Below are 17397 nucleotides of genomic sequence, written 5' to 3' on the forward strand. Positions count from 1 at the left end.
CAGACTGTGGGAGTGAGGTGCCATAAGACTGAAGATCAGTGACTGTGGTACAACTATTTAAGAACGATGGTAAGGAAAATTTTAGGGAAAAATCGACTGGCATCGGTGGTAGGCAAATTGTTGGAGGGAATCCTGAAGGACAGGATGTACATGAATTTAGAAAGGCAAGGTCTGATTAGGGATAGTCAACATGGCTTTGTGCATGGGAAATCACCTCACACTAAACTTTACTGAGTTTTTTTTTGAAGAAGTAACAAAGAGGATTGATGAGAGCAGAGTGGTGGATGTGATCTGTTTTGCACTTCGACAAAGTTCCTCATGGTAGACTGGTTAGTAATGTTAGATTACATGGAATCCAGAGAGAACTAGCCATTTGGATACAGAAAGTAGAAGACAGAGGGTGGTAGTGAAGGGTTGCTTCTCAGAGTGGAGGCCTGTGGCCAGCAGTGTCCCACAAGTATCAGTGCTGGGTCCACTGCTTTTTGTTGTTTATATGAATGATTTGAATGCGAACATAGGAAGTATGGTTAATAAGTTTGCATATAACGCCAAAACTGGTGGTGTAGTGGACAGTGAAGAAGGTCAGAGTACAATGAGATCTTGATCAGAAAAGCCAATGGACTGGGATTTGGCAGATGGAGTTTAATTTAGATAAATATGAGGTGCTACATTTTGGAAAAGCCAATTAGGACAGGACTTATTTGCTAATGATAAGGTCATGGGGACTGTTGCTGAGCAAAGGGGCCTTGAAGAGCAGGTTCATAGTTCCTTAAAACAGGAGTTGCAGGTAGACAGAATATTGAAAAAGGCATTTGGTTTGCTTACCTTTATTGGTCAGTGTATTGAGTATTGGAATTGGGAAGTCATGTTGTGGCTGTACAGAACATTGGTTAGACTACTTTTGGAATAGGAAGGATGTTGTGAAACTTGAAAGGGTTCAGAATAGATTTACAGGAAAGTTGCCAAGATTGGAGGATTTGAGCTATAGGGAGAGTCTGAATAGGCTTGGCTATTTTCCCTGGAGCATCAGAGGCTGAGTGGTGACCTTATAGAGGTTTATAAAACTCACGAGGGGTAAATTGACAAGGTCTTTTCCCTATGATGGGCGTGTCCAAAACGAGAAGGCATAGGTTAAAAGCACCCAGGGAGCAACTTTTTCACACAGAGGGAGGTATGTGTATGGAATGAGCTGCCAGAGGCTGGTAGAATTACAACTTTAAAAGGCATCTGAATGGGCATATGAATAGGAAGGTTTTAGAGGGATATGGGCCAAATGCTGGCAAATGGAACTAGCTGTTGTAAGATATCTGGTTGGTATGGATGAGTTGGACTGAAGGCTCTGTTTCTGTGCTGTACATTTCTAAGACTGTATGACTGCATAATTGTGATGGACTCTTTTGGTGTTCGTCTCTCAGCTATGGTCTCTAAAGTTGAATGTCAGTGCTGGAGTCTGTTGGTCAGTGCCTCTTCGTGATGGATTCAATGGGCCAGTGTCAGTAATGGTCTTTATTGTCTGTCACTGAAAAACTCTATAGGTGAGTATTTGTTATTGATAAACTCGCAGCATCAATGTCAGTCATAATCTACCAAAGTCAGTAACTGTGATGAACTCTAAATGTCAGTGTCTCTCAGTTACAAACCCTAATATCGGTGTCCATAATGGACTCAGCCACTGTCAATGATGCACTGTTTGGATCTGTGTCTCTAAGTCATTTACTATGGTGAACTGGGATTGATTAGATCAATTGATTGCTGGTTTACAATGTAGAGTAACACCAACAGCATGGGTTCAATTCCCATACCATAAATGATTCTCCTTCTCAACCTTTCCCTTCACCAGCTATCTCACTCTGATGAGAGAGTAAATCTACGGTTCTCTGGAATGATTTCAACTTTACCTTCTATGTGTGGGTCTGCAGACTCTATCTGTCAGCATCACTCCATGATAAACTATGTGCTAGTGCTAATGATGGGATTTATGGGTCAGTATCATTGACAAGCTCAGTGTTAATGATGGACTATGGGTCAACTTCAGTGATGTACTCTTATGGTTCAGAGTCTCTGCATGACAGTCTATGGGTCAGTGTCAGTGACAATGTCTGGGGTTCAATGTTTCTATGAAGATCTCCTAGAGACAGTGTAAGTGATAGACCCACAGCTCATTGTCATTGATAGGCTATGGACTAGTGTCATTGTAGTAGGTCTGTAGGTCTCAGTGACGGACTGTATGGTCACTGTTAGTGATGGACTTATGGGACAGTGTCTCTCCATGATGTTCTCTATGATAGACTCAGTGTCTTAGTGTTTCTCAGAGTGAACTGGATGCATCTGTATTTGTGTCTGTGCTTTCAGAGACGGACCCTGTGTCAGTGTCAGTGATGGACTCAATGGTCAGTGTCTCTCCCTGATGGATTCTATGAGTCAGTGTTAGTAGTAAATTTTGTCGGTCACTGTCAGTGATGGATTTTAAAGGGCAGTGTCTCTTTATGGATAGTGTCTCTCCAAGAAGGATTCTGTGGGTCATTGTCACTGATGAATTCTATTGATCAGTGCCCATTATGAACTCACTTATTGTTGTCCCTCAGTGATGGACCCTATGGGTCAGTATCATTGAATGATTCTATGGGTCAGGGTCTGCGATGATTTATTTGGGTAACTGTCAGTGTCGGACTCTTTAGATTAGTGTCTCTCCATGAATTGCAGCAGAATTCTACTCTAGCACAATCTGTAACCTCATGGTCCGGCATATCCCTCACTCAACCATTACCATCAAGCCAGGGGATCAAACCCGGTTCAATGGAGAGTGCAGGAGGGCATGTCAGGAGCAGCACTGGGCATACCTGAAGATGACGTATCAACCCAGTGAAGCCACAAACAGGACTACTTGCATGCCAAACAGCAAAAGCAGCAAGTGACAGATAGCGCTAAGCAATCCCACAACCAATGGATCAGAACTAAGCTCTGCAGTCCTGCCACATCCAGTCATGAATGGTGGTGGACAATTAAACAACTCGCTGGAGGAGAAGGCTCCACAAAAACCCCCATCCTCAACGCTGGAAGAGCCCATCACATCAGTGCTAAAGATAAGACTGAAGTATTCGCAGCAATCTTCAGCCAGAAATATTGAGTGGATGATCTATTTTGGCGTCCTCCAGTGGTCCTCATCATTACAGATATTAGTCTTCAGCCAATGTGATCCACTCCATGTGATATCTAGAAACGGTTGGAGATACAGGATACTGCAAAGGCTACATACCCTGACAACATTCTGGCAATAGTACTAAAGAGTTGTGCTCCAGAACTGTACCGTTCCAGTACAGTTACAACGCTGGTATCCATGCAGCAATATGGAAAATTTCCCAAGTATGTTCTGCACACAAAAAGCAGGAGAAATCCAACGCAGCCAATTACCGCCCTATCAATCCACTCTCGATCATCAGTAAAGTGATGGAAGGTGTCATCGACGGTGCTATCAAACAGCACCTGCTCAGCAATAACCTACTCACTGGCGCTCATTTTGGGTTCCGCCAGGGCCACTCAGCTCCTGACCTTGGTTCAAACATCGACAAAAGAGCTGAATTCCAGAGGTGAGGACAGTGTGACAGCCCTTGACATCAAGGCTGCATTCAACCAAGCGGGGCATCAAGGAGCCCTAAAAAATCTGGAATCAATAGGTATCAGCGGCCAATTTCCTGGTGGTTGGAGTCATACCTCACACATAGGAAGCTGGTTGTGGTTGTTGGAGGTTAGTCATCTCAGCTCCAGGATGTCTCTGCAGGAGTTCCTCAGGGTTGTGTTCTCGGCCCAACCACCTTCAGCTGCTTCATTAATGACCTTCCCTCCATCATAAGGTCAGAAGTGGGGATGTTTGCTGATGATTGCACAATGTTCAGCACCATTCATGACTCCTCAGATACGGAAGCAGTCCGTGCTCTAATGCAACAAGATCTGGACACTATCCAGGCTTGGGCTGACAAGTGGCAAGTGAAATTCATGCTACACAAATGCCAGTGCAGCTCCAACACAGTCAAGGAGCTTGACACCATCCAGGATAAATCAGCCTGTTTGACTGGCACTACATCCACAAGCATTCACTCCCTCCACCACTGACGCTCAGTAGCAGCAGTGTGTACTATCTACAAGATGCACTGCAGAAATTCACTAAAGATGCTCAGACAGCACCTTACAAACCCATGACCACTTCAATCTAGAAGCTCAAGGGTAACAGGCACATGGGAACATCACCTCCAAGTTCTCCTCCCAAGTCACTCACTATGCTGACTTGGAAATATCTCACCGTTCCTTCACTGTCACTGGGTCAAAATCCTGGAATTTTCTCCCTAATGGCATTGCTGGTCAACCTACAGCTGGTGGACTGCATTGGTTTAAGAAGGCAGCTCACCAGCACATTCTCAAGTGCAACTAGAGATGGCCAAGAAATGCTCGCCAGCCAGTGATGCCCACATCCCACAAATGAAAAATAAAATGAAGCACTCTATAGGTCACTATCAGTGTTGGATTCTATGGGATAGTGACTCTCCATGATGGGCTATATGGGGCAGAATCAGTGATGGACTCCAGAGGTGAGTGTCAGTGATGGACATGTTGGGTTTTGTATCAGTGCTAGACTATGTGGACCAGTGTCTCTCAGGAATAGTCTCTCCATGATAGACTCTCCAGGTCATAGTCAATGATGAATTTTATGGGTCAGTGTCTGTCCATGATGGATTCTTTAGGTTTTATATCAGTCTTGGACTCTATGGGTCAGTATCTCTCTGTGATGGTTTATATGGGTAAGTGTCAGTGATGGGCTAATGGTCACTGTCTGTCACTGATAGACTCTTTGGGATTGTGTTTCTTTGTGATGGACTCTATGGGTCAATGTCTCCAAATGCCATAGAGTGCTGTGATGCACTCTATGGATCAGCATCTCTCTTTGATGGACTCGATAGGTCAGTGCGATTGATTGAATCTATGGGTAGTACCCATGAAGATTTGTATAGGTCAGTGTCCCTCAATTACGAACTCTATCAGTCACTGTTAGATTGTCTCTGTGTGTCTGTTCCTGTAATGGTCAGTCCAGTGAAATACCTATTGTAATGGACTCTAACACTAAGTGGACATTTTAATTGCCTCTATTCATGGTTGACTGTACAGGCAATGAGCATCTATTCACGATCTCTTCACCTGTTTTTGTAGTTTGCACTCCTGACTGTGTGCAGGAGCAAAACTGTGATAAGGCATTTGATACAAAACTGCTGGAGCCCACAGCAAGTGAAGCTGGACTAAAATCCACATCTGAAATCAAATCAGTGGGGACTTGTCGTTTTCCATTATCATCTTGTTCGTGCATCAGAGTAGGAGTTTTAGCTACTTTTTTTTGGGTACCCACATGTACACTATACATTGCATTTATACCTGCCCATACATGGGGACATATGTAACCGTACACCTATGTTCACATACACAGCCACATGCAGTCATTCACACATGCACATATTTTCTCACTCACACAAGCAAATGAGTCAATGCCAGTAGATTGGAGTAATAAATAAAACTATTAAAATATCCACCTGTAGCTTTACTCAATGCAGAATGTAAAACAAGTGGAGTAAAACTCCTTATTTTCTGACCTGTCATGGTCTGCACTCCGGAATCGGGGCAGAATATGCCGGAAGCTGCTGGTTCGATCCAGTTTGGGCTGACTCTTAGTTCGCTTGATAGAACCTTTGAGCCTGCGGCTCAGAAATCCCTGCTGATAACAGAAATGAACAGAATATTCAGAAGCAAGTAGAATGACGTTGAATCTACAGCACTGACACGATATGTTTGCCTCAAATGATCCCTGCTGCGTTTGTATGCCACATGTTCCCACCTCCCACTCCCAATTATGTCTTCCCACCTTTTAGCTAGAAAGGATGCAGGAGATTCATGAGGTCGATTCCAGGGATGAGGAGTTTCAGTTATGTTCTTAGGTTTGAGAAGTTGAGAATGATTGATTTTGCCGGGAGAATGAGTGGTGGAGAGGAGATTTGATGGAGGAGTTCAAAAACATGAATTGATGAGACAAAACAGACTTGGAGAAATTGTTACCACAGGCCAAAGGATTCAGAACATGAAGTTACATTTAAGTTGATGGGCAAAAAAAAGTGTAGCAGACACGAAGAGAAACTCTGCTCTGCAACTTGGTAAGGTCTGGAAGGCACTGCCTAAAAGTGTTTTGGAGGAAGGATCAATGAAGGTATTTGAGGGTAAGTTGTATTATTATCTCAAAAGAAAGAAAGTGCAGGGCTATGGGGAAGGACCAAGCAGGAGGATGAGATGAATTTGCTCATTTGGTGAGCTGATCCAAACACAATGTATTGAGTGGTCTCCTTCCCTGCTGTAACAACTCTGTGTCTCTGTGAATTCCACCTCCCTCATGAGGGGTTCATTTCCTCCTTATATATTAGGCAGAGGTTAGCACCAGATGTACTTTTGGTAAAGTAGTTTAAACCTGCATTTGGGAGGGCTTCATGAAGTTTAGCAGCAGGTTGCATCTCAAGTTACCTGCTGGCACTTACTTATTAAGCTGAGAAATTGTTTGGCCAACAATTCACTTAAGAACCTCCCCTAATGGCAGCCAGCTGGCCAGGTGTGCACATGTTGCTGAGCATTTCATTCTTAGCTTTCAATAGTCACTTGCTAGTGGGATTGACTAATTCCACTGCATTTGATATGTATTGTTGAGGCACAGTGGGAGATTTTCAGGGACAATTGTCAGATGTTTTACTGTGGACTTCACCTAAAAGGAGAGTTGATATTTTTCAAGTCCATTTTATAGGAGAAAGGATCATTTGGTGATGGACATCTTGTTCAGAGTCTTCCTTTGTCCTCAGGAGGATTCTTTGCCCTGTGGAGTAGAGGTCATTACTCCTTCGCCAGACTACCCCTTCAGAACCTTCAGTATCAGAACCATCTCATGTCTTTGCTATTTTTATCTTTAGGTCCTGAGCCACTCTGAAACTTGTCACTGAATGTCAATAAGTGCGTTCTAGTAGCTGTCAGTGTTTAGAGCCCAGATATACTGTCCCATGAACATTGCCTCCAATCATGCTTGAATGCACGTGCTTTTTTTTAACAAAGTCACGGGATGGTAAATCAGCAAGCAGAGCTGAAATTGGAAGCTAAAACCAACCTTTCAAACAGATGCATCTCAATTGTACATTTAATATCGCTTTTCACGCTTTCACCAAAATAAACTCCATGTAGGCTAAAACACAGGAATAGGCCATTCAGCCCAACCTGTCTTTGCAGGCGTTTGTGGCCATAGAATCCTTATCATAGCATCCCTACAGTGTGGAAACAGGCCCTTCAGCCCAACAAGTCCACACTGACTCTCAGAGCATCTCACCCAGACCCATCTCCCTAATCTACATGCCCCTGAACACTACGGGCAATTTAGCATGGCCAATCCACCTAGCCTTCAGATCTTTGGACTGTGGTAGGAAACCAGAGCACCCGGAGGAAACCCACACAGACACAAGGAAAATGTGCAAACTCCACACAGGCAGTCACCCGAGGGTGGAATCGAGCGCGGTTCTCTGGCACTGTGAGGCAGAAGTGCTAACCAGTGAGCCACCGTGCTGCCAGTATTCTCCATAAGTCTCTACCCATTGTGATTGCATCTTCCCATTCTGCTTTCCATATCACCCTGCTTTCTTCCCCCTCAAGCCAGAATCTTATCAGACAGGATACGGGTGACAGTAGGTATAAATGAGCTTGCAAGTGGTCAAGAATTGAATCTGGGTCTTCTCTGCTCAATACGGTGTGGCAGTAGGCAGGCTGGGGCTCATCTAGCAAACCCATAAAGGATGCTGTCTATGCATCACCAATTGGCATCCAATGCAGTAGTAGCCATCGTAGCAGTAAGCTTAAAGCTATTGTCCTGGCACAGGCAGGAGCAGAAAGTGATGGGCCAACCTGATATTCATCCAACTGGCCTGTAGTGAGGGGCCAGTATATCTGCACTCAATTATAGCCTCATTTTCAGACTGATCTCTTCTCATATAAAGACAGCCATTGAACTCATTCTCAAGATCCTGCCAGGAATGGCTTAACAAACAGGAGCAAATAACCACATTGAAAACACAATGTTTTCCTGTGAATCTTTTTTCTTTGAACCCTATCTTTTTCTTAACAGTCTGAAATCTGAGCTGATGGAGCTAATTTGTGTGTCAGAGGCAACCTTCTTCCCACTTATCTCCAGCTGTGTGGCAGGCAGCAGGTTCACTCTCCAGACCTTTGCTCCATTTCTCTGAGAATATCTTAACGTGCATGGGAAATTGTGTCTCTCAAACTTTGAATGACTTTTTATGACGAGGTAACCAAGAAGATGGATGAAGGCAGAGCTGTAGACATTGACTACACGGACTTTAGCAAGATGTTCAACAAGGATCTGTATGGTAGACTGGTTGGTAAAGTTAGATCACATGGGATCCAGGGAAAGCTTGCCAATTAGATCCAAAATTGGCTTGATAGTAGGAGACAGAGGGTGGTAGTAGAGGGTTGTTGTTTGGACTGGAGGCTTGTGACCAGCAGTGTGACTCAAGGATCGCTGCTGGGTCCACTGTAGATTCCTTATAAAAAGGACAATTTTAGAATATAGGAGGCAGGATTAGTAAGTTTGTGGATGACACCAAATTCATGGTATCATGGACCATGAAGAAGGTTATCCAAGAGTACAAAGGGATCTTGATCAACTGAGGCAGTGTACCAAGGAATGCAGATGGAGTTCAATTCAGACAAACCTGAGATGTAGCATTTTGGTAAGACAAACCAGGGCAGGACTTAGATAATTAATGGTCGAACCCTGGGAGTGCTGTCAAACAGAGAAACCCACTTAGTTCCTTGAAAGTGGCGTCACAGATAGACAGTGTAGTGAAGAAGGTGTTTGGCACGCTTGTCTTCATTGATCATAGCACTGAGTACATGGGTTGGGACATCATGTCACGGCTATACAGAAATTGTTAAGGCCACATTTGAAGTACTGCATACAATTCTGGTCATCCTGCCAGAGGAAGTATGTTATTAAATTGGAAATGGTGCAAATGTAATTTAGAAGCATGTTAACTGAGAGTGAAAGGTTTGAATTAAAGGAGAACCTGGATGGGCTGGGATGTTCTCGCCTGGAACGTAGAAGGATGACGGGGGACCTTTATCGAGGTCTATAAAATCATGAGTGGCACAGACAAGATGAATAGCCAAGGTCTTTTCCCAGGGTAAGGGAGTTCAACACTGGAGAGCACGGGTTTAGGGTGAGAGGGGCAAGATTTAAAAGGGACCTGAGGGGCAACTCTTTTATGCAGAGGGTGGTGTGTATATGGAATGAACTGTCAGAGGAAGTGGTAGATGCAAGTATAATTGCAATATTTAAAAGACATTTGAACAGGTATGAGGATAGGAAGGATTTAGAGCAATTTGGGCCAAATGCAGGCAAATGGGACTAGTTTAGTTTAGGAAAGCTGGTTAGCATGGATGATTTGGGCCCAAGTGTCTGTTTCCATGCTGTATGACTCCATGACTCTCTGACTCAATGCTGCGCATCCTCTAAATCACACCAAGTCCCATTCACTCATGAAACTCTCGTGCTCATTGACTCATATTGGCTCTGGTCCAACAAGGCTTCATTGTGCAACAAAATTGCATCCTTCTTTACCAATGCTTCTGTGGCTCAACCTCTCCCAACTATAAGACACTAGTTTGGCGTCAAGCCTCAGTTCTGGGCACTGCACTTTAGGAAGGACGTGAAGTTACTGGAGAGAATGTAGAAAAAATTCTCAAGAAAGTTTCGCGGGATGAGGAACTTCATCATCATCATCATCATCATCATCAAATAGAGTGGAACAGTTGAACAGTGGAATCATAAGGAATCCGGACAAAGGAGAAAGGGAAAAACTTCTAAGTCTTGTGAAAATATCAAGAATGAGTGGGCACAGATTTGAAATAATTGGCGAAAGAAGCAAAAACAAAATAAGCAAAAATATTTTCATATAGTGAGTGATTCAGGTATGCACTTTCTGAAACTGATGGAGGCAGATTCAATATATGTATTCAAGAGGGAATTTGACTTTTATTTGAAAAAGGACAATGTTCAGAAATGCAAGAAGGCAGCAGGAGAATGGCTAGCGATGAAATGCTCAATTGAAGAGCAGACGCAAACTCGAAGGGATGTATGGCCTTATCTGCCCTGTGCTTCTGCAACATTTTTGTAACTGTTTATTGTCCTACATTCTTTGTGATCTCTGTACTGTTAATTGGATATTATACATAGATTTTTAATCAACCTGTTGGACATGTTATGATGCAGCTCTGGGACAGGTGAGACTTGAACTCAGAACTTCTGGCTCAGAAGCTGGGGCTGTATCATTGTGATTAAGTGTCTACAGGTGGGCAGCGCTCATTGGATAATTGCTGGCATACAGATAAAGAGACAGCTTTGTGCTTCTTGAATCACCTCCCTGTAAAAAGTGTAACGTACATTGCTCTAATTCTGGCCTCTTGCACAAACTCAATTTTAATTCTAACACTTGCTGTTCAGCTTCAGCTGCCTCATCCCTAGGCTTTCGACACCTCTCTGCCTCTTAAAAATTCTCTCCTCCTTTTCAGAAACTTCTTGAAACCTATTTCTTTGACCACGGTTTTGTTCACTTGTCATAATACCTCCGCATATACTCCAGTATCAAATGTTGTTTCATCACACGCCTGTGAAATCTCTTACAGTTGTTTCATTATTCTTAAGAGTGCTTTTGAAATACAAGTTATGTAGATGCAACTACAAAAGCAAAGCACACCTTGAGCCCCCACCCTTCCCACTAGAAGATTAATTTCTTGCTGAATATACAGTTAAAATTAAAGCTCGTTAAAGAAAGGCTTTTTTAAAAAAATACACACTACCCTGTACAGCTATCTTGTATAATTACCAAAGGGCAACATATACAATCCTGCCAATGATTTGTTTGTCCTTCTTTCATCATATTCATTTACTGCTCACAATGTGGCCTGCTTGACACTGTGGAGACCAAATACAGATTGGACAACCATTTTGTGGAATATCTCAATTCAGACTGTGAGCGTGACCCCAGGCTTCTGGCTTTTTGCCATTCCAATTTTCCCACCCACTCTTGTTCTGATCTTTCTGCCCCCGGCCTCCTACACAGACCCAGTGAAGCTCAACAGAAGCTCACAGAACAGCATCTCATCTTTCCGTTAGACATTTTGCTGCTTTACAGCTTCAAAGCTGAGTTCAATAACCACCTGTTTAGCTACCACTCCCATTTTCAGGGGCTGTGGTAACCATGAACAACATCACAAAGGCAGATTATCTGCGCAGGACTCTTGAAAACAAAATTCATTCACAGAATGTGGACATCACTGAATGGGCCATTACTTACTGCCTGTTCTAAGCACGTCTGAGATGGTGGTGTTAGACTGCCTTCTTTAGCTGCTGCAGTACATGTGGGTTAGTTACACCCTCAGTGCCATTAAGGATGGTATATTGAAAGTATGCCACACTGTTGGTGATGTAGATTAATATTTATCCTCTCTCATCTTTTTGAAGTAGTGGCATTGTAGTAATATCACTGAACTACTAATCCAGAGGCTCAGGCTAACACACTGGAGACACAGGCTGAAATCCCTATTAAAAGGGCTGATAAAATTTATGTTCAATTTATAAAATCTGGAATTAATTTCTGCATCGGAAACCATGAAATCATTGTTGATTGTTGTAAAATCCTATCTGGTTCATTACTGTCCTTTCATGAAGGAAATCTGCTGTTCTTATCCAATCTGGACTACAAGTGACTCCAGACCATCAGCATCCTCTGAAATGGCCTGGCAGGTCACTTTGTTCACTGGATCTCACATCCTGTGAATGATTTTGAAATATCATCACAAAAATAGATTAGCTGGTCATTATTATGGTGGTATTTGTAGGATCCTGCTGAGTGCAAATTGGCTGTTGTTATCTACACAACACTGACAACACTTAAAATACCTCTTCATTCATGGTAAAGCGATTCAAGATGACGGGTGGTCATGAAAAGTGCTATGTAAATGCAAGTATTTCTTTTCTCTTTATTTATTTCTTTCTCTGAAAAATGTGTCGGTTGTTTCTCATGAAATGAGGCAATCCAATAAAGAATCCTCAGAACTATCAAGTGTTTTTGACAGAGATGAAATGAAGACACTATTCCTACTGTCAGGAGGGCCAGTAGCCAGAAGACACAGACTTAAAACAGTTTTCAGAAGAACAAGAGAGGAGATGTGGAGAATTTTTCTCTTCATGATGAGTGGTTATGAACTGGATTGCAGTGCAAAAAGGATAGGAGAAGCATTTTCAATAGCACATTTAAAAATGAGACTGAAGAGGAATTAATTTCAGGAAGAGGAGAAAGATCAGTAGTGAATGGGACTATATAGTTGGCTTTCAAAGAGCTAACATACGGACAATGGGCGAAGTGGTCAGCTTCAGTGGTAAGAGATTCAATGAAGGAAAATCAAGTACCATCAGCGATCAGGAATCAGCTCTGACAAAAAATGTTCAGAAGAGTAAATGATTGTAGGGGCACAGCAGTTCATGATACCATATAGACTACAGCTCACATTGATGGTTGCTATCATCTTTGTCTGTAGGTACAGAAAGAAATACCTGAAGAAAAGCTTAACACAATCAGAGTCAACGTGGTTTTATGAAAAGGAAATCATGTTTGACAAATTTGCCAAAGTTCTTTAAGAATATAACAAGCAAAGTTGATAAAGGGGAATCAGTAGATAGTGTATTTGGATTTTCCAAAGATATTCTGTAAGGTTGTACATATAATATTATTGTTTAAAATTGGAATGCATGGAATTGGGCTTACTGTGCTAAGAGGGAATGAGTATTGGTTAACACACAGAAGATGGAGAGTCTGGCTTGATGGGTATTTTTCAGTTAGAGGTAAGTAGTCTGCCACAAGAATCAATGTGACTGCCACAATTATTCACAACTTATATTACTGACTTGGAGGACAGGGTAGAGTGTAATGTATCCAAATTTGCTGATGATACAAAAATAAGTGGGATGTTGTGATGAAAGCAAAAGGAATCTGCAAGGGCTTATAGATAGAATCCTGATGGTGTGGAAGCAAGCCAGTCAGCCCATTGAATCCACATTAACCCTCCAAAGAGCATCCCACTCAGATCCACCCCATCTCTGTAACACTGCATTTCCCATGGCTAATCCACCTAGCCTGCACATCGCTGGACACTGTAGACAATTTAGCATGGCCAAACCACAGAACTTGCACAACTTTGGACTGTGGGAGAAAACCCACATTGATACGGGGTAAGTGTGTAAAGTCCACACAGACAGTTGCTTGAGCGCAGAGTTGGACCGGGTCCCTGATTCTGAGGCAGCAGTGCTAACCACTGAGCCAACATGCCGCCGCAGGTTGAGAGAATGGGCAAAAATCTAGTAGATGGAGTTTAATGTTGGAAGTTGTGAGGTCATGGACTTTGATGGGAAAAATCAAAGATAGATTATTATTTAAAAGGAAGAAGACTGCAAAAAAGTGCAGCACAAAGGGATCTGGGTGTTCTTGGACATGAAATGCTAAAATAATTTCAGCATTATTATTGGGTTTCGAAGTTTAAAAATAGGAAAGTCTTGTTACAACTGTACAGGGTGTTGGCGACGCCACTTCTGGTATAATGTGCATATAGGCCTCAAATTTAAGAAGAAAGTACAGGTAGTGGAGGCTATTCAAAAGAAAATCATTTGGCTTATTCCTGAGGTAAAGGGATTGGCTAATTGAGAACAGTTAAACAAGTCAGGCTTTTATTCATTAGAAGTTAGAAGAATTAGGGGTGATCTTTTTGAAACACGCAGGATTCTGTGGGGGCTTGACAAGGTAGGAAACATTTCCACTGTTGGAGAAGTCATGAACCAGGGCAATTAGTTGCAGAACATATAACATAGAATATAGAAGAGTATAGTACAGGAGCAGGCCCTTTTGCCCATGATGTTATGCCGAACATGATGCTGAACTAAACTAATCCATTCTGTCTGCCCATGGTCTGTATCCTTCCATTCCTTGTATACTCATGCATTTATGTAAAAGGCACATAAATGTCATTATCATATTTGCCTCCACTACTACCCCTGGCAGCATGTTCCAGATACCTACCACACTGTGTGTAAAAAAGAAAAAAAACACCTGCCCCTCACATCTCCTTTGAACTTTACCCCTCTTACATGCATGCCCTGTAATCTTAGACATTTCAATTGTGGGGAAAAAAGATTCTGACTGTTAACCCTGTCTATGCCTCTCATAATCTTAAACTTCTATCAGGTCTCCCCTCAGCCTCCATTTATTAGATTAGATTAGATTAGATTCCCTACAGTGTGGAAACAGGCCCTTTGGCCCAACAAGTCCACACCGCCCCTTGGAGCATCCCACCCAGACCCATCCCCCTATAACCCACACATCCCTGAACACTACAGCCAATTTAGCATGGCCAATCCACCTCGCCCGCACATCTTTGAAATGTCGGAGGAAACCGGAGCACCCGGAGGAAACCCGCGCAGACACGGGGAGAATGTGCAAACTCCACACAGGCAGTTTCCCGAGGCTGGAATCGAACCTGGGTCCCTGGTGCTGTGAGGCTGCAGTGCTAACTGCTGAGCTACCGTGCCACCACTGATCCAGAGAAAATAACACTAGTCTGTCCAAGATAACAAGGTGTAGAGCTATGAACACAACAGGCCAAGCAGCATCAAAGGAGTAGAAAAGCTGATGTTTCGGGCCTGGACCCTTCTTCAGAAAATGGAATTTCTGTAATGTTTCCTTGTAATCTCAGATTCTCCAGCATCTGCAATTCCTACTATCTCTGAACTAGTTTGTCCAACCTCCTTGTATAGCTCATGCTGTGTAATCCAGGCAGTATCCTGTTAAGACAGTTCTGCAATGTTTCCAAAGCCTCCACATCCTTTCTGTAATGTGACTATTAGAATTGGACACAATACTCTTAAGTGCTGCCTAACCAAAGTTTTATAAAAGCTGCAATGTGGCTTCACGCCTCTTGTACTCAATGACCCAACTAATAAATGCAAACATACCTTTAAACCTGATCGACTTTTGTGACCACTTTCAGGGAGTTATGGAAGAAGGCTCCAAGATACCTGTGTACGTCAATGCTGTTAAGGGTCTTGCCATTAACTGTATACTTTCCTTTAATATTTGATCTCCCAAAATGTACCATCTCATACTTGCCCAGATAAAACTGCATTTGCCATTTCTTCACCTATACCTGCAACTAGTCTATATCCCGCTGTATCCATTGTCAACCTTCTACACTGTCCACAACTTCACCGATCTTTGCATCATCTGCAAACTTACTAACCCAATTATGCCTTCATCCAAGTAATTTATAGAAATCACAAACAGCAGAGGTGCCACTAATGATCCCTGTGGAACACAACTAGTCATGAAGTCTAGCCAGGAAAACACCCTTCCACCACCACCCTCTGTCTTCTATGGGCAAGCCAATTCTGAATCTAGTGGCCATATCTCACTGGATTGCATACATCGTACTCTTCTGGATGAGCCTACCATGAAGGGAACTTGACAAAAGCCTCACTAAAATCCAAGCAGACAACATCCGCTGCTCTACCCTCCATCGATCACTTTCATCACCTCTTCCAAAAAAATCTATCAAGGTTAGTAAGACATGACCTGCCCTGCACAAAACCACGCCATGTAAATCCTTTACCTAAGAAACTTCTAGACTGCTTCCAAACCACCAATGTGAGGCCCACCAGTCTATAATTTACTGGATTACCCCTATTTCCCTTCTTGATCACAGGAACAACATTAGCTACTTGCTAGTCCTCAGGGACCTCTCCAGTGGTTAGAGAGGATAGAAAGATCTTGGTCAAGGCCCCAGCAATCTCATTTCTTGCCTCTCTTAATAGCATTGGTGGATCTCATCAGGGCCTGGGGTCTTGTCCACCTTCATGCTCTTCAAGAAAGCCAACGATACTTCTTTCTTGACCTCAAAATGCCAGAGCATATTGGCATGCCCCACACTAATCTCACTATCCTCCATGTCCTTTTCTCTGGTGAATACTCATTTAGGTTCTCACCCATATCCTCTGCCTCCAAGCACAAGTTCCCTCCTTGAATGGCCCTACCATCTCCATAGTAATCCTATTGCACTTAATTAATTAATCTATAAAATGCCTTGGGATTCTCCTTAACCCTACTTGTCAAAGACATTTCATGACCCCTCCTTACTCTTCTAATTCCCTGCTTCCTTTCAATTCCTCACAGACCCAGTCTAATTTTAGCTTCTTAACCCATACGTATGCTTCCTTTATCTTTTTAACTAAATCCACAAGCACCTTCATAATCTATGTGTCCCATACCTTGCCATCTTCTCCTTCCTCCTTACTGGAACATGTCAGTCCTGAACTCTTGCCTAATATTGTTGAAATTTACTCTTGCCCCAATTTAGTAATTTCCCACAAGTTCAAGACTTATTCATAGTTATCTTAAAATTTAAGGAGATGTGATCACCGTTTCCAAAATGCTGTCCAATTGTGAGGGCAGTCACCTGGCCAGATTCATTTGGCAATACAAGATCCAGTATGGCCACTCTTCAAGTTGGACTATATACATAATGTTTCAAGAAACCCCCTTGGATGTACCTAACAAATTCTGCAAAGTCTTGCTATAAAGAAGTCCCAGTCAATATTGCAGAAGTTAAAGTCACCCACTCTATTGTCTTTGAATCTTTCCATGATCTGCCTACATATCCATTCTTCAGTGTCCCTGTTTGGGGGAGTGGGTAGGGTTAACAGTATAATCCCACAAGAGTGATTGCACCATCTTTATTTTTGAGCTCTCCCTGTGTTACCTAAGTGGATGAGCCTTCCTCTCCTCTCTGAGTGCAGTTGTGACATTTTCCTTGATTAGTAATGCAAGGGGACTCTCAGTTAAAACTGAGATATAAAGAAATTTCTTCTCCCAGAGGGCAGTGAACGTCTGGAATTCTCTACCTCAGAGAGTTATGGAATCTAGATCACTGAAAGTATTGAAGAGGAAGTAGATGAATTTTTGTCATATCAAGAAGTTGAAGTCTATGAAGAACTGGCGTGAAAGGGGAATTGAGTCCTGGGGCTGAATAGCCATGATCATCTTGAATTGCAGGGCAGGCGTTAGGGACTGAATGCCCTATTCAGGCTTCTATTTCTTATGCTTTCATGTAACTGTAGGAAACTACAGGGCCTTCTTGATCCAGTGTATTGAAGGAAACCACTTCCTGGTCTAACTAGTAGAGTCCCTTGTCGTGAACAAGATGCAATCATTGCATGTT

At 42.7% G+C, this 17397-nt stretch overlaps 1 protein-coding gene across 17 annotated transcripts in view; it reads right to left on the reverse strand.

The window, feature by feature from the left end:
- LOC125446329 (ras/Rap GTPase-activating protein SynGAP-like) overlaps nucleotides 1-17397 on the reverse strand; it is a 746401-nt gene that overhangs the window by 333269 nt on the left and 395735 nt on the right. For all 17 annotated transcript variants that reach the window (XM_048519809.2, XM_048519810.2, XM_048519826.2 and 14 more), the window contains one exon: nucleotides 5634-5755. In XM_048519809.2, coding sequence (XP_048375766.1) covers nucleotides 5634-5755 — 122 coding nt within the window. The remainder of the gene's footprint in view (nucleotides 1-5633; nucleotides 5756-17397) is intronic.

This window comes from Stegostoma tigrinum, chromosome 34 (genome assembly GCF_030684315.1).
Source record: "Stegostoma tigrinum isolate sSteTig4 chromosome 34, sSteTig4.hap1, whole genome shotgun sequence".
Lineage (NCBI taxonomy): Eukaryota > Metazoa > Chordata > Chondrichthyes > Orectolobiformes > Stegostomatidae > Stegostoma > Stegostoma tigrinum.